This window comes from Pseudoliparis swirei, chromosome 18 (genome assembly GCF_029220125.1).
Source record: "Pseudoliparis swirei isolate HS2019 ecotype Mariana Trench chromosome 18, NWPU_hadal_v1, whole genome shotgun sequence".
NCBI classification, from domain to species: domain Eukaryota; kingdom Metazoa; phylum Chordata; class Actinopteri; order Perciformes; family Liparidae; genus Pseudoliparis; species Pseudoliparis swirei.
The window spans coordinates 11310219-11328609 of NC_079405.1; the positions used below are offsets into that span (position 1 = coordinate 11310219).

Here is an 18391-nt window from a genome sequence, read left to right on the forward strand (position 1 = left end):
AGTGAAATGTCACGTAACCGGTGTACCGGTTACTTCCGCGTCTTTGAGAGAGTTGTGCCACTCAGCTGAAGTGTTGATGTAAACATTTCAGAGGGAACCATTAACCCAGCCTTATACCCCCCAAATTCCAGAAATCAGCTGTGTTTGACATTTTGGAAACAGAAAATGACCAGAGATTAATTACATAGATTTACCGACGATCGTCATCGGCTAGACTAAGTAAAAATATCTAATCTGGAGCGCGTCATTGATGTTTTCTAGTTGCTCGTCTGATAATCAAACAAGTGAACAACAAATCCATGAAGACAACAGCTGTTGTTATAAAGTACAAAGCTGAGCCATACCATCGAGTTACATTGTGGTTCCTTTTAAGCAACATTGTGTAGAAATCAGAAGTCTTAATCAAATGCAATCTCGTAAATGTAATCTTTGGTAAGAAACTAGAATATATCCAGTTGTTTGAAGGAGAGGTCTTCAAATCATCCTAAATAGAGATTACACCGCTTATCCTATTCAGGGTTGCGGGGTGCTAGAGCTGATCCCAGCTGACATTGGGCAAAGGTCGCCAGTTTATCGCAGGTCACATATATAGACAGACACCTTGACACCTACAAACAATTTAGAGTCCAATTGTCCTGGTGGCACAGGTTAAACTACAAGTCAGGAAAACCCAAGTCCAGTAATCCAGTTCTTTTTCTTTGTAGGTTGCTTCACATCAGGGACACTGTAGAACCCCAAGCTTATATCAGTCATGGTAAAAAGTGAGTCTTTGAAACTTGAACTAGAAAATCCTTTCCCTTGTTTACATTCTTCCTGTGCCCTCAACCTATGTTTCTTGTATTTTCCAATAACGGCTTAAGGAAGTAACAATATTAATTTGATCGGTTGAATCTGAATGCGCTGTGACTGTTTTTGTCAGATTACTTATGAAAGGCAGAAGGTTCCAGACTAAAGCAGCAGGGTTGACAGAGACTAGATGAATTTATACTGCTGCCTCACACCACCTGTCTGGAGCTGAGTGGCTGCCAGGAGGACTGGTGGTGTTGTTGCAACTGTAATGCAAAAGGGGATTCAGTATTTTTTCTTTTTTTAAACACCTATCCTTATTTATCTACTATATTGTCCAAATACATGTTAATTTAACAACTGCTTGTTTGGCTATTCTATGCAGAATGAAACTGATTGCCAGGGTTCTTGTTGCTAAATAAAAAAGACACCTGTTTCATACAGTTATAAACATTTGGCTTCATTTACACACCCCTCTATAGTGACATTGATGCTACTGTGGCTCACAGTAATATAGAGACACGATTATCACAGCAGTGCGGACACTTCCTGCTAGTGATGAGGTGATCAACAGTCAAGTCAATAGTGAGATTTCAGAGCCTGGGGGAGTTGAAAGTTCAGGATTTGAGGCTAATAAAGGTGGTGCATTAACATATAACTCTAACACTCATGCAGAGCAGACACCTTGACCTCGTCTGGAGAAGGCAGACTGCTCGGGTCGCTAGGCAACAGTGCAAAAGAAAATGTCACTGGATGGGGTGTCATGACAACGTGAATCAAGATAGATGTCGAGTTTGAGTGAGTAAGACAGAACAGAATGGAACAGAAATGGATGGATGGATGAATGGATGATAGAAAGATAAGTGGATGGATGAATAGATGGATAGATAGATAGATTTACCAACTGATGGATAGATGATGGATGGATGGATATATGGATGGATAGATGGACTGATAGAAAGACATTACTTCAGAATTGAGCGCTCATTGAATCCCTTCCTCAAGCAGCAGTTGTCCAATCAAAGATGAACCAGTGTAATGTGGCTGAGCAGATGTGTCAAGCTTTGGATTTCTCTGCATGTTGAAGTGATGTGCATGGTAGCAAGAGTCCCATCTGCTATTTAACGCAAGATTAAAAATGCAAGGAAGGAATTACACAGTGTGTTTACTGGCTGTTATGTAATCGGCAATCGTTAGCATGCACGGCTAACTAAGTAACCTATCGTTATCTCCAAGGCAAATGAGGTTATTATTTAATTAGCCTCGGACATACAGCCTTAGCCTCGGCCTTAGGAAAATATCAAATTATCACTGTGAACTCCACGTGCTGTGCAAAAACGGAAAGTAGCAACAGTAGGTAGGGAGGAGGGGCGTGTTTGAGTTGAAGACGAAGGCACCCACTTATTACGCAACTTCCGTGCGATATAGTACCTATTTTCTTACCGTGTCTGCTTTCTTTTCATGCTTGCAAAATAGGTAGATATCTTGCAATTACAGCAGTTGAGTGCAAATGAAAAAAAACAAAGACATAATATGAAAACAAGATCAAAACAAGTTTACCAAATGAGTAATCACACACATCATAAATAAGTAATAAGATGGAAGAAGAAAAAAAACTACAATGTGAGATGATATTATACTGATTCTCCACAATATATCATATTTAATCACTTCCTTTTGTTCAGACTCCAATCCCATCTGAACACCTGTTTTAAACTCTGAATGGAAACAGTCAGTGTGATGGATGTGATAACACGGACACATTGTTGCCTCTATAATGATGACAAATTGAGTCAGTCTGCAACTGTACAGACACACAAGCAAGAGTGGGCAACGTAGCTCCCTGTGGTTAAGAACACACAGTGTAAAGTCATGATCTGGCTTGGATGATATAATGCACGATATAAAGACTAAAACATTAACTCATGATAAACTGACTGTTACCAGGTATACTTAATTGTTCTATCCACGCATTTGCAGGACTTTTTATCTCCAGTTGTTATCCAGTGGGATGATTTTTACATCTGGTAATTCGGTTAAATTAGAGACGGAGAGAAACAGTGATACAGATAGGTGGTGAAGGAGTGAGACGAAATGGATCGACAAACAAGGACACAAACCGAGGCACAGAGAGGGCTATAAAGAATGGCTGCTGATGGCAGAGGGATACATTACTTTGACACCGATGTTAAACTGGCTTCCTCAGGGACAATCCGGGCTCTGTTCTGTTCACCAGGCTGTATGCAGTGTGTGTGGCTGCGTGTCACTCGCTCTTTTTACACCCCTGAACTTCAACATGCATTATCTATTCTCTTCCCCCGTATACCTTTCTCTCTGCTCCCCCCCCCCCCCACCCTGCTCTGTGCATCACTCCTCCTCTTTGCACTTCACACCCTCCCTTCTTCATGCCCTCCTACCGTTTTATCTTTCCATGTGCTACAACTAAATCTCTGTTGCTATTCGTTGCAGTCCCTTACTAGTCAAATCTAACTTGTAACTTTTCCAGCATCAGAATATGTTCCTCCCTTAATATAGAAAAATAAGCAAGGCCCAGCATGTTATTGTGTAGAACAGACATCAGCCAGACAGTGTTAAAAGTGCACATGTTCAAGTACACATAGTCCTTTCAAGTGTGTTGACATTTGAGCCGTATGGGACTTATTAATACCTCATTGAATTAATATGATACAAGTCTTACACATCCAGCAACTACCTGAAGATCAGAATCAGAATCAGAATTGTATTTATTGCCAAGTAGGTTTTCACCTACCTGGAATTTGTTCTGGTGTATAGGTGCATACAGTGAACATAAAATGAACATAAAACATAAAAACATACAAACACAATAAGTACTACTAAAAATACAAAAAGCAGGGCAGGAGTGCAAAAGTGCATGTGCAATGTTCAGTGTGCAAAGTAGTGTGAGCATAACACAGGCTTGAGGTGTGGGGGCGGGATAAGTGACCCCGTCAGGTGGGGGTACGGGCCTTGTTCATGAGGCCAACGGCAGCCGGGAAGAAGCTGGTTTTATGGCGTGAGGTTTTGGTCCTGATGGACCGCAGCCTCCTGCCGGAGGGAAGGACCTCAAAGAGTTTGTGACCCGGGTGGGAGGGATCGGCCACAATCTTACCCGCCCGCCTCAGGGTCCTAGAGGCGAACAGGTCCTGTAGAGATGGCAGACTGCAGCCAATCACCTTCTCGGCAGAACGGATGATACGCTGCAGTCTGCCTTTGTCACTGGCAGTGGCAGCAGCGTACCAGATGGTGATGCAGGAGGAGAGGATGGACTCAATGATGCAGGTGTAGAAGTGCACCATCATTGTCTTTGGCAGGTTGAACTTCTTCAGCTGCCGCAGAAAGTACATCCTCTGTTGAGCTCTTTTGGTGAGGGAGCTGATGTTCAGCTCCCACTTGAGGTCCTGGGAGATGATGGTGCCCAGGAAGCGGAAGGACTCTGCAGTGTCGACTGGGGAGTCCCTCAGGGTGATGGGGGTGGGTGGGGCTGGGTTCCTTCTGTAGTCTACGACCATCTCCACTGACTTCAGAGCATTTAGCTCCAGGTTGTTCTGCCCACACCAGGTCACCAGATGATCAGTCTCCCACCTGTAAGCGGACTCATCCCCCCCAGAGATGAGCCCAATGAGGGTGGTGTCGTCCGCGAACTTCAGGAGCTTGACGGACTGGTGACTGGAGGTGCAGCTGTTGGTATACAGGGAGAAGAGTAGAGGGGAAAAAACGCAGCCCTGAGGGGAACCGGTGCTTATAGTCCTGGAGTCAGAGACGTGCTTCCCCAGCCTCACGCGCTGCCTCCTGTCAGACAGGAAGTCGGTGATCCACCTGCAGGTGGAGTCAGGCACGCTCAGCTGGGAGAGCTTGTCCTGCAGCAGAGCCGGAATGATTGTGTTGAAGGCAGAGCTGAAGTCAACAAACAGGATCCTGGCGTAGGTTCCTGAGGAGTCCAGGTGCTGGAGGATGAAGTGTAGGGCCATGTTGACTGCATCGTCTACAGACCTGTTGGCTCTGTAGGCGAACTGCAGGGGGTCCAGTAGAGGGTCAGTGATGGCTTTGAGGTGAACCAGCACCAGACGCTCAAATGCCTTCATAACCACAGAGGTCAGGGCGACGGGTCTGTAGTCATTGAGTCCAGTGACTTTTGTCTGTGTCATCTGCTGTTAGATGCTGAGCAGGTAACGTGCAGTGGGAGTTTAAGAGCTTTGTAGCCGAAAGCAACGCAAAACAACGCTTTGAAAATGGCGGTGAATCAAAACAATAAAGTTATGGGCTTGTAAATCAGGCTTTTGTGTTATTTAGTTGCAATAGTGTGTATTATGTAATTTCAGCTACCCAGAATCTCATTTTAAAATAGCTTTATTGAGATGAGTTTACATTTAATTTAAATAAACAACCTTAAAGTAAGACAAAATGTAATCTTTTAATCCATTTATTTTTTCAGTTCATTTAAAGCATTTTATCAACACAATAGTGTAGTAAAGACTAATGACTTGAAGGACGAGATTGTTACATGACAGCATCAACATGCACATTTGTAAAATTATAACTTTGTTTAATTTGCTCTGTCGATTTCATTTCACATCTAATTCTGTGATGGGTAAAAAAAACTGATGTAACTTTACTGGGATGTTTGACATTTACAGAGCTGCATGATGTGCAGCAGACACTACAAGTACTACAAGTAAAACAAAACCTTTGACTGTTAATATAAGCTAAGAACATCCCTCATTGAGTCATGGCTGTAGGCTTGCATCATCTGTACAATGTAAAATAACGTGATTATTATTGGATGAATTATGTTTATTGTATGGGTCCAAGGTAAAGTGGCGAGTGAAATTTAACCAATTATCTTGCTGCACTTCACATAACAGTATCGCCTACTCTATGGATCTCATTTACACAAAGAATGCAACGTCAGGAGTGTATTTACATTACAAGAAGGCTATCTTACAGCCAATGTCATCGAACTTTCACACAGTAGAGAAGCTCCTTGGAGCCACAGTCTCAACATAACCAAAAACAAGCCGGCCAAATTAGGCACAACATCAACAAGTGATTCTCTCTGCGCCTGGGCCTTTAAGGTTTTCCTACGCTGTCCTCAGCCGGGGTTGAACTAAAGGGAACATTAATGAACATTAGGGGAGAAAGGCCTGTTCTACCACAGGAACAGTCCTGTGTTTGTGAGGTCACAGAAGTTACCGTGGTTACTCCCAGGAGGAAGCGAAGACCGTGCGTTTGTTAATTATTGCTCGGTGGGGAAATGAGATTAGTGGCTGAATGTGAGAGCGTTTTCAAAGGGCCATGCTGCATTAAGTTTGAATTTGCTTGCACACCATGCTATCCTGTGTGTTCTCGGGTTCTGTGCTGCACCACAAACTAGTTTCATAATGTGCATTTTAATGCTTCACTGTCTCAGTGAAGAAACTTGAATGTGTAAATCCCCATGCAGCCTGTGAATTTACATACTTTTGAAAGTTGCATAGGTATAATGATGACTATATTCAGCATCTTAAGATTTAGTTCTGCTTTCCATTCAGACATAGCAGAATCCTGACTATGAAACGTTTAGTTCTTTTTCACCTCCATGCAGGTTTCTCCTCGTGGCAAACAGATATTCTCGGGGCCAAACTCATGTCTTCTGCTCTGTTTCAGCAGACGCAACAAACATAAATCAAACTTTACTTGTTTGATGCTTTGCCTACAACAAACAAATTCCATTGGAAAACAATATTGAATTTGTAATCAAAGGGTTACGTTAGGGTTTAAATAGACCCTAAATTATACTCTCTATATCCACTGAAAGGAAGAGAGTTGGTGGAGCAAAATATGAATATTTAGGAACCGGAAGACTTTGTTTCTACTTTTAGGAAGTTAATCCATGATTCATGCTGCTCCACTGTGACTTTTAGATGGCAAATAAATAGGTTGAGCTGAGCCATGATTTCATTACAAAGACTCTGAGATGATGAATATCAGGAAGATAAGGAGTAACAAAAGAAATGTGGGCTTTCATTAGAGCAGAAAGGAGTCACCTCTTGACATATCATGGTAATCTCTTTTCAATGGGAAAGCCTGTTCTACTTATTGTAATTATGTGATTTAATTAATCAAAACAATCTCGCAACACTTTTTATACTGTCAGTGACAATACGCTGAGAAGCATAGATGAAGTGGAAATGTAACCTTTAACTGCCAAGCATAACAAATTATCTCAAACTTTGATTTGTGTATTAATGCATTTTAGGGCAGTTAGACAATATGCAAAAGAGGATTATAGCTGTTCTCTCTGCCCTAAAATCTATTTACTTTATTTTATTTATCTTTTACAATGATTTGTTGTTGACCTGCTTATGTACTGTATGTTTTTATTTCCCACTTTTCCTTCAGGTGTGGGTGGATGCTGGAACTCAAATCTTCTTCTCGTATGCCATCTGCTTGGGCTGTCTCACGGCTCTGGGAAGTTACAATTCCTACAACAATAACTGTTACAGGTAATACTATATGAATGCAGGTAAAGACCCATTTTTGCAGGTGATTGGTGAGAATGAATGTATCGCCACATTCGTTTCAGTTTCCATTCATCACACAGTAGTTTGGCACATGAGAATGTATATGGCAGAAGGTCTGCACCGCCTTTAGGACAAGCTCCGGGGACAGCTCCGACAGTAAGTGTGATCTCCTTCTTTGTCTGTCTTGCTCCTCAGGGACTGCCTCATGCTGTGTTGTCTAAACAGCGGCACCAGCTTTGTAGCGGGTTTTGCCATCTTCTCAGTGCTGGGCTTCATGGCCTACGAACAAAATGTTCCCATCGAGGCTGTGGCAGTATCTGGTGAGAGAATAACACAAAAGTTTCTTCATCAAGTAACAAGTCCCAGGACTGTAACGTGGCCGTATACTATATCCAATGCATCCTGTAGATGAGACTCTTTTCTGAAACCTTGTAGTGTGGTAAAATGGACAAACATAAGCAGTTATATAACGCCACATTCTTCACCGAAGCTCTTGGACCACCATATTATGATTTATTCAAGTCGGTATGAATGATTTGGTGAATGTGACAGAGCGAGAGATTTTAAATGTTTGCCTAAGAGCATGGTGAGGACAAAGTTCAATGTTTTTGTTTATCACAAAATGTAGGTATTTTAAATAATGCAATGGCATTCCACCTCCTTATTTACAATAATTGGTACCACTGTATCTCATTAATTTCTCTCACAATTAGGCATTGCGCCACTTTGTGTGCTTACAGTATATTTACACGTCTACCTGCCTTCTTTTTGTCTACGGTGTTTTTTAAGAGATGTTCAAACCACTTTGCCAAGGTGAAGTTTACTAGCATCTGGATTGATTTTTGATAGGCCTACTATTTTTCTTTTGGAATAACCCTACGTAATAAATCACCATCAATTGCAAATGATAAAATCAGTAAAATAAATATTAAAGCTTAAAGCTTAATGTGGACTTTAACAGTGTTAACAGGCACTGTCAAATAGACGACTATCAGTCCAAAGATCAACTGATTTAACTAAATATGAAAAGAAATGTGAGCAACGGTTAAATAGGGTACAACTGAAAAGTGAAAGATGAATGGACCAATCTAGGTTTATTGCTATTAGACCATTATCTTGTCTTTATTTTTTGAAAACGCTCACCTGCTCTAATAGGACTACTGTTGTGGTTTTTCGCGTGGTACAGGTCCTGGTCTTGCATTCATTGCATATCCAAAGGCTGTTACTATGATGCCTCTGTCTCCACTCTGGGCCGGTCTCTTCTTTCTGATGCTCATCTTCCTCGGTCTGGACAGTCAGGTGATGACCACTGGTGGTAGAATACTCAGAATATAGAGAATCTTTAACTTTTATAAAAGTCAAAGGTAGCTTAAATTGTGGCAGTAATTAAAAAATTAAATTACTCTGATTATAAATATGTATTAACATTATCTTACACATTTTAATTTTGTTCAGTTGTTGAATCAAAAGCCACAAAGGACTAACTGTTGCCTGTACTGTACCATAGTATTGTTTTGTCAACTAATGTATAACTAAATCTATTTTATTTCACAGTTTGTGTGTGTGGAGAGTTTGGTGACGGCTGTGGTGGACATGTACCCAGAGACCTTTAGGAGAGGCAACCGCAGAGAGCTGCTGATTCTGAGCATGTCTATCGTCTCCTTCTTCATCGGACTCATCATGTGTACGGAGGTAAGACTCAGGTATAGTTACAGCGTCGGTGTTAAAGGTAACACATGTCGGCTCTTGAAACTCTATTTTTTTAATATATTATCCACTCAACGTAGCTGCAAGATTGACTTGTCTATGATATTGTTCATATTAAGAACAGTTATTTACAGGTTTAACAGGAAGACATGTTTACATAATTAGGAGAAATGAGCAAAATAATGTAGAACGTCTTCACCAAATAATGAAGTATTTGAGCAATGAAACAAACAAGCATGTTTGTTATGACGGCATCAACCTAAAAACAATGGAAATAATTTAGATTTGTTGTTATTGTTGTTGTATAAATGTCATTTATGGTGCTGTTAGATTGCTGTAAGACCGTCCCGTTAATACAGGTGTGTACCGTGCCACCCTGTGTGTGGCAAGAAAGAGAAACATGTTAAAAGCTTTATATTTACATTTGCTTATTTGCCATAATACAGCTGCAGAATGAAAGGAAATGGGGGGTGGGGGGCATTTTCTGGTCAATCCATATACAAACATATATGAATTGACCAGAATATTTTGTTTGATGAAACCATGTTTTGAATCTTGGAATTTTTTTATGTTGGAAATTATTATACTTTCATCAATAGATTCAGACTTTTGTACTTTGGAATGATTGGATATTTTTGGATCACACAAGTCAGAAACACTTTAATCTAATTCTACACTTTTAATATTAGTGTAGGCTAATCTTTATCTGCAACTGCACAACCATGCTGGGCTTAAACAGAATGATAATGATCTTTTTTATGTGGGCATGTGAGCTTCAACGTCGTCGTCGTCATCATCATCATCATCATCATCATCATCATCATCATCATCATTATCATCACTACCACCACTTTACCTCTAAAGTCTGAGATGAAACCCAGCCAGGTACTTTTAAAATAAAATAATCCATATGATTGATCAAATGTGACCTGTTGGATTAAAATAATTTGATTCAGAGTTTATTATGTTTCATGAGGTCTGCTCTCCATTTAGAACTACATTAATGTCCCCAGCTCTGCTGTGCTTTTAAAACATTTCATCTTTAGGTCACAATGGAAGAGAATTTGGTTACTGACACTTTGAAGGACGCCTTCCATCCACTAAAAGCATTTTATGTGTTCATATTTACTCGTCTTTCCGCACCTGCACTCTTGACACTTTATTCTTTTCTGCCACCAAAGAGCCATCATGAATAAAATGTCACAAGAGATCTCGAGTTGGATGAAATCACCGCTCAGAAGGTCCTCTGGGAGTAAAGTTTAATAGCCGGCTGAAGTATGGGGTTGAAGACACTCACTGAGACATTTTAGTGATGTTCCTGGTTGTGATGTAACCCTACTCCTAGAGTCATGTGCGATGTTATTCATGATGACCCTGTTAGTGGCATGCAAGCACAAATGAGTTGTCTTGAGTGAAGCTAGGGAAGGTAGAATGGATATTAACATGTGAGCACTGTAGCCAATGGAAAGTTGTAAAGGATTTATGGGAAATGTATGAATATTGACTTTCGTACTCAGATTTAGATGATAAGATTGATAACACTCATATAAATATATATATATTATATATATATATATATTATGTCCTTTCAAATCTCCAACTAGCAGACGGTGAGCCTAGTTTTAACAGCAAGAAACTGTGATGAAGTTTTGTCATCACAGTTAGGACAAATTCTAAGCATGAAGCAAGATAAGGTGTGTTCATTTGTAAGCTTTAGACCTGCTTTTGGCAAGCTAGCTTGTAAGTTTAATTATCGTATTTCCTGAAAGGGGCATGAACATCAAATATAACGTAGTGGCTTGTAATGAACAAAACAGAAAATCATGCTGTCGGCTGGAGTTGCTTTTCCACAGGATTAAAATGATAAGATATAATGGACCACGAAAGTTTGGGCTCCTAAAAAAAAACATTACTGCATATATGTTTCTTTAACACCACAGAAACGTAGAACCTCCTGAAGCAACGAACCATGGTCATTTTGGGACAAATCCTCATATTTGTTAGAAGAAATATCCGTGCTTTGTTGCTTTTTCCGACAACCAAATTAAGAAAACATGAATCATTTTTATATATGATGTGATCAAACCAAGTCTGACCGTGTCTGTGACAGAAAACTGACACCTGTCTTGTCCCACCAGGGAGGAATGTACGTCTTCCAGCTGTTTGACTCGTACGCTGCCAGCGGGATGTGTTTGCTGTTTGTGGCCATATTTGAGTCCATATGTATCGGCTGGGTGTATGGTAAGTATTGAAATGTAAGCAGAGATCTTGAGAAATGTGTTTTTTAATTGTCACCCTTGTCACCTCAGATTACAATAGTCTGTTATGTTAACTGTCACACATTTCAGCACAGAAAAAGGCACTTGCACAAACATTGAATGACACTTCTACCTTCTTTGCTGAAATAATATTTCTTCTCTGCCCTCTGCTGGAGAATAGGCACAAACACATGAATCTCTCAATTAATGTTATTCAAGGCACATACATTGTTTGTGACTTGATATTATGATAGTAGAGCAGTGTGAAGGTTTTTGGGAAATTCCTTATGCAAACATAGTGTTTGTTTAGATGTGATGTGCTCTTCTGCAATGGAAATTCTGACCACAGGAGTTTGGGGTTTATTTTAATTATTGTTCTCGTTTTTAAAAATCTTGTGTATATATATGAGAAGAATATTGTACATGAAGTAATTCAAAATGTCTGTCAGTCTCTCTTCAAAGAAAGTTTAAAAACGTTATCCACATCTTTTCAACATGTAGATGGCCACATATCTTTGAAACTGTCAAAAGATATAAATGTTATAAATATTTGTATGGCACATGCAGAAACTCTTAGTGACGTGTATTTGCATTTCAGGAAGTGACAGATTCTACCGAAATGTTGAGGACATGATTGGCTACAAGCCTATCTTCTTCATCAAATGGTGCTGGATGATCCTGACCCCGGGCATCTGTTCTGTGAGTCTGATTGCAGACACAAAGTCGAGCATCAGTACAGCAGTGGCATCGACAACATATCACGAAGATGAGCTCAATAGTGATGAACTGATGATGGACAGATATATTCAGAGGATGCTTTTTGCTATCTTTCAGATGGATCCTGGGTTTCAAATTAATAGCACTATTTATTTTTTTAATTAAAAAAGTTGAATCTGTTATTGGTTCAGTTTGCAAGATACTTACACACGATGGGTCAACAATTAAATTGTATCCTCTAGCTGTTTCTCTAGCCAGCTACACAAAGCCACAATTTTTTTAGAAGAATAGATTTAAATAGTTCTTGATAGAAGCAAAATCACTGTAAAAAAACAGTGTGTCGAATATACACAGTTTGATTTATATCTGGGTTTAGGGGAAGGTATTAACATTTGAAACAGTAGGTTTGGGTTGTTTTCACATGACATATACTGAAGGCTCTATTGTACATTTATAACAGCATTTGCTACAAAACCATACTGACTCTGAATTCAAAGTATACAACAGTTAGTCATTAATAAATGCATTTGTTTCTTTCAATGCAAAAAAAACAACTTTTATATATAGTACTGTTATTTCTACTTCTGCAGGCAATTTTCCTGTTCTTCCTGATTAAATACAAGCCGCTGAAGTACAACAACGTGTACGTCTACCCTGACTGGGGCTACGGTATCGGCTGGTTCATGGCCGTATCCTCGATGATCTGCATCCCACTGGGTATGGTCTGGAAGATCTGGATAACTCCTGGCACCTTCTCTGAGGTACAAATACACATATGGACCAATCTTACAACGTTTTATTTCATTAAAGAAACACAGTAATACTTGAGTCTTATTGTCATGTAGCTTTAATTATAATGTCATTGTCAAATTAACTCTTATACCTTAACATTCCGGTATTACTTTAAAATGAATAAGGCAATGCTCTTGATGAGTAGCATCCAACTCAACCCAGCAACTTTTAATCTTGAGAAAAAATATTTATTTCCCCACATAACAACCTTCAAAATGCTATAAATGTGATGTAGTGTTTACTTGGTTTGCACAGACCAGAGACGGATAGATTATATTAGACATATTATATCGCCCATTTTTTATGAAGAACCTTTACAGTAGTCATGTTTGCGCAGGATGAGCTGCAACTGTAAGAATTTGATGACATAGAGAACCTTCCTGTGTGTTTTCAACTAATCTAGTAGGTGATTTCCCCAAATCTAATCCTGTGGCAAACATTGTCCAAATGCAGTGTGGATTACACTTGTCACCATGATTTAACCCTTGTGTTGCCTTCGGGTCATTTTGACCCGATTCAATGTTTAATGTAATGTCGGTGTTCTTCGAACAAAAAAACAACAAGTAAGTCACACTTAAACTTGGAAAAAAACATATTAATTATAATAATTTTTGGGAGATTTTTAAGCTGGGTCATATTGACCTCAAGGGTAAAATATGTTAGTAAATATAAAGGCGACAGGAGGGTGAAACATTGAATCGGGTCAAATTGACCCGAAGGCAACACAAGGGTTAAGAGGCGTAGCTCCCAAGCAAAATATTAGGAAGATAACGCAAATCCAATATCTGTTAGCAGATAATCGCTTGCTCAAAACAGCAATGGACATTGTGTCCACATGTTCTGATATAATTCATACAATGTATGTAGATAAGATTTACAGTCATAAAGGTCATACAGGCAGAACAGCATTAGTGACTGTAATTCCTTCGATGCAACCCGTATCACCTTGTAATGAAGGAAATGATCAAATAATCCAGCTCTTGTATCTATTTGACATTCTCAGAGGGATGTTGACTCAGCTGATCTCCCATCGCTGCTCGAGGGAGGATGAAATAAATAATTTGCAGGTTTCTGACGTGAGATGATCAGTAAAAGCTTCTTGCTTTCAGAAGACTGGAGACATAATGAAAAGTAGAGGAATGATACCAGTGATGTGTTGGTTGTCATGTCTTCAAAAAAATCCACATGGCTTTTTCTAGTGTAGAAATGTATTTGTTATATCTGTATGTTTTTAATGCCAATATATTGGGACAGCTTCATATATTTTCATATGCAATCCTGTATGTGAACAGTGACTATTTAGTTAGTTAGAAAGTTAGTTGATATTGCTCATAAAAAGCAGATTCACTGTATTATATATTTGGAAAACAACATTTTGTTTATGCATGTTTAGTTCCTTCAAAGAGTATGACTGAACTGGATTTGCTTTATGCGGTTATCCAAGATATCAATGTGGTGGGAGATGGAAAGATAACCTGGTTTCTCTCTCTCGACGCTTTCTGCAGAGAATAAAGAAGTTGACGACTCCGAGCCCGGACCTGAAAATGCGAGGGAAGCTCGCCGCCATCAGTCCTTATGCAGCCAACGATGCAACACTCAAGGTTGATGGGAAGATATCCACCATCTCAGAGAAGGAGACACATTTCTAACCAACTGCCTGACTGACCGACCAAGCTGCCCGCCCTCTTCACAATAAGTCCAACAAATGAATACTACAGCAAACAACAACAACAACATTATCCACGACTACATAAAACAGGAAATGAAACAAATGACTCGCAGTGTTATTTTTGTTTTGTAAAAAAAATAAATGAAAAAAAGCAAAAGCAATCATATTGTTTGTAATCTGCTTCTGTTTTGCACACACTTCATAACACGTTTGTTGTTGTTTCTTCAGTTAACATTGTGAGTCAAGCAGCTGTTTCTTTCTTTTCTAACCATTAATATTTTAAAATCTTTTTGATGACATACAATTTATGGTTAGAACTTGTCTTGGTGCTTGGTCAGTCCTGGTCACGGTAGTGTCCGGGCCTGTAGAGCGATACCAGTGTGATGTGTTGCAAAAGACTTGCGCTGTACACTTATTGGCAAAGTGCCGTGCCTCTCCATTAGGTACTAGGTACCCACATGGGACGATCTGAGATGTAGCAGCTTGGAGACCATTCGACATAGTTGTGTCTGTGTTAAGAGAATACTGCAGTGTGTGTTAGTACTGAGGTATACCAGAGTACTGAGGACATACCCTGAATAATAAGTTAAACTTTGGATGTATAAAAATAGTTTTTCCATCAAAATGTCTGACGTTAGCTGAACCAGCTGTGACAGTGAGGGTCCTTCAGTGTTTCTTATTTACTTGGATTCAACATTGTTTCAAAGCAACAACATCAACAACTCTGTCCTGCTTACTGCTGTAATTAAATAGTATGATGCTATTCATCAGTAAGTTAGGGTTCATGAGATTTTTGGGGCTTTGCTGATTTCCAACGCACTGCTCTTTCTAAATATCTCTTCTTCTCCGGAGGTTCAGAGTAACATTGAAGGAAAATAAATAGGAAAAGCTGTAAACTCCTTCCTCTTTAGGAAATCTTAAATCTATTGTTTTGAGTTACAAAGCTTCACATGGCCACAAACGGTGATGCTCTCGCAGGCTGAGTCTAAAAGCACACCTCTGCCTCTCCTCTAGCTGCCCTTCTACAGGTTGCGGCTATCCTTCATTTCACAGCAATTATGCTGAGCCTAACACAGAGTGACGGACAGACAGGCTTCCACCCCTGCATTTTTATTTCCTGTCGCGCCTGTAAAAAAAAAAAGATACACGCCCATCGGATGAGCATTTCAAAACCCATCTGTCCTTTTACACCCCCTCTTTTTATTTTGTACCCTCCTCTCCTTCTCTGTTTTCTCCCCTTGTCCTTCCTTCTCATCCTCAACCTCTGCTTGTCCTCCTTTTCCAATGCGGTTCCACTTCTCTTAATCACTGCGTGAGCAATGACACTGGCCTTGTCTAAATGCTGCTGAAGGCTTTGTGCTTCGTCGTAGACTCATGCGGCAGCGATAGTCTTGCTATTGATTAGCGTTTCTTGAACCACACTGAAAAGAATACATCATTTAATGTTGCTGTCTGGGGCAATGCAGGAGTGAATGCACAGTCTGCTCCTGTCATCCATTTCATTGTGGTAAGAGTCAATGAGCTGGTCTCATTAATCAGATCAATCTCAGTTTATTACAGCCTCGTCCAATCAGCACTCGAATAACGTTGACACTAGGAGTTGTCCTCCGACCTCCCTTCCTTGCTTTATCTGGCTTTCTCACCTCCCGTCTTTTCTTCCCACTGTTCTTTGTTTCCTGATTAAAGATGAATGAAGGAGAGCATCTTAGGAGATGAAACTAAAATGGCTCTCTTTACAGTTTTCAGGAGGAGGCAAAGAAAGCAGGGGAAGAAATAAGGAACTGATGAGCTGAGGAAGTGCGTGATTGAGTAAGTAATGAGGGAAAGTGAGGAAGTGTTTAGTGAATGAAGCCCCTCCTGTCTAAGCTGTGACATCCTCTTAAACATGTGATTGGTCCCGCTGGCGTGGTTGCGTTACGACGTTATCACCTCCTCACGGATGTTTGTGCAAGTTAATAGTTGTATGCATTGCAAATTATAGCCTGCTGTTTAACACCGATCTTGTTGATGTATGTTTTTACATCTCCTTCTAGAAATCTGTGGTCTATTTCTTGACATGAAAGAATTGCTGTATTAAAAAGAATACAACCTTTGATTTGACTTTTGATATGTTGCTCAAAAGATCTTGTTATAGAAATATAATGAAAGATGTTTTACTGTTCTGTACTTTTCGATACACATTTTGGTATTCACAGGACACATGCACTGTCTGCTTACTCATTTTTAAGAATAAATATAAAGGAAAAGAGTCTTGGCTCTGGTGTTTTTATTTAAGGTCAGCATCACAGTTATACTAAAGAGGAAAACAATACTCTTAGATACTGACATTTCCTTCTTTAAGTAGTTTGAAAGGATTTCAATGCCTCTACCATGTCGGATGAGACTTTATGGACGCAATCATGGGATCAAATAAGATGGCATTTAAAAGACGGGTGAGACTGAATGAAATATTTGAGAATTGCTTATTTTGAAGCTGCAATTAATGACAATAAGAAAATAAGCTCTAGAAAGCTGTAGATGAGCACTGCAAAGGAAAACATCAAAACCTCCACATACCCATTATCCATACGGAGGTCTATCACACCCTCATGTCGTCTTTGATGCTCCTGTCAGGGCAGGACCACTGTCCTTGTTATAATTACATACTTTACTTGTTGTGACATTACAGTACATCATTTCCAGCACAGCTCCACACTACATCCACCTGACTAGAGGTCTTAGCAGTTCTGCTACCTCAAATATTCAATGTGCATTTGCAGCACTATGTATGTCTTGGTCCGGTTCAGTATAAGACCGTTGATACATTCTCTCTTTCCCCTGCATTGCTGTATCGCCATTTTCACCATCATAGTTGTTGTTCTCTATCTTATAAGTCACAAAGAGGCCTCTGAAATCCTGATTACAGCGAGGAGTCTAGGGCCAGCAGCCATCATTCTTTCGATGATCTAATTAGATGATTCTGTTCCGGGACCTCCACATGACTGTAGTCCAGATTTGATGAAAGCCCTTAACAGTGTGTGTGTAGGCCTGTGAGTGTGTTTCAGTGTGTATCTGTGCAGTGCATGTTTCATGTTTCATGTCTGTGGGAGTACGTGTGTGTGTGTGTGTATGTGTGTGTCTTTGCTTTCAGGAGGCATCTGAAACAGATGCCCGAACCACCTCAGCTGACTCCTTTCGACGCGAAGGAGTAGCGGCTCGACTCCAAGCTCCCTCCTGATGTCCGAGCTCCATACCCTATCTCTCAGGCTGAGCCCGGCCACCTTATGGAGGAAACTAATTTCAGCCGCTTGTATTCGCGACCTCGTTCTCTGCCAGGGCTGCCCTTTATCACCGGTCCTGTTTGTGATTTCCATGGACAAGATATCCAGGCGCAGCCTGGGGGTGGAACAGGTCCGGTTTGGGGGTCTCGGGATCGCTTCTCTGCTGTTCGCAGATGATGTGGTGCTGTTAGCATCCTCGGACCGTCACCTCCGGCATTCACTGGAGCGTTTTGCAGCCGAGTGTGAAGCGGCGGGGATAAGAGTCAGCACCTCCAAATCTGAGGCCATGGTGCCCGGAAACCAGTGGATTGCTCCCTCCAGGTGGGGACAGAGTGCCTACCCCAAGCGAAGGAGTTTAAGTATCTTAGGGTTTTATTCATGAGTGAGGGTAAGATGGAGCAGGAGATCGACAGGCGGATCGGTGCGGCTGCAGCAGTAAAACAGGCGCTGTACCGGAGCGTCTTGGTGAAGAGAGAGCTGAGCCGAAAGGCAAAGCTCTCAATTTACTGGTCGGTCTACGTTCCAACCCTCATCTATGGTCACAAACTTTGGGTAGTGACCGAAAGAACAAGGTCGCGAATACAAGCGGCTGAAATGAGTTTCCTCCGTAAGGTGGCTGGGCTCAGCCTGAGAGATAGGGTATGGAGCTCGGACATCAGGCGGGAGCTTGGAGTCGAGCCG

The 18391-nt window shown here is 40.6% G+C and overlaps 1 protein-coding gene across 1 annotated transcript in view; it reads left to right on the forward strand.

The window, feature by feature from the left end:
• The window catches only part of slc6a11b (solute carrier family 6 member 11b), a 29808-nt gene extending 15326 nt beyond the window's left edge, over positions 1–14482 (forward strand). The window contains exons 7-14 of the mRNA XM_056437022.1: positions 7186–7289; positions 7503–7627; positions 8494–8606; positions 8862–8999; positions 11153–11255; positions 11871–11971; positions 12580–12750; positions 14287–14482. Coding sequence (XP_056292997.1) covers positions 7186–7289; positions 7503–7627; positions 8494–8606; positions 8862–8999; positions 11153–11255; positions 11871–11971; positions 12580–12750; positions 14287–14430 — 999 coding nt within the window. The 3' untranslated portion in view covers positions 14431–14482. The remainder of the gene's footprint in view (positions 1–7185; positions 7290–7502; positions 7628–8493; positions 8607–8861; positions 9000–11152; positions 11256–11870; positions 11972–12579; positions 12751–14286) is intronic.
• The last annotated feature ends 3909 nt before the right edge of the window (positions 14483–18391 follow it).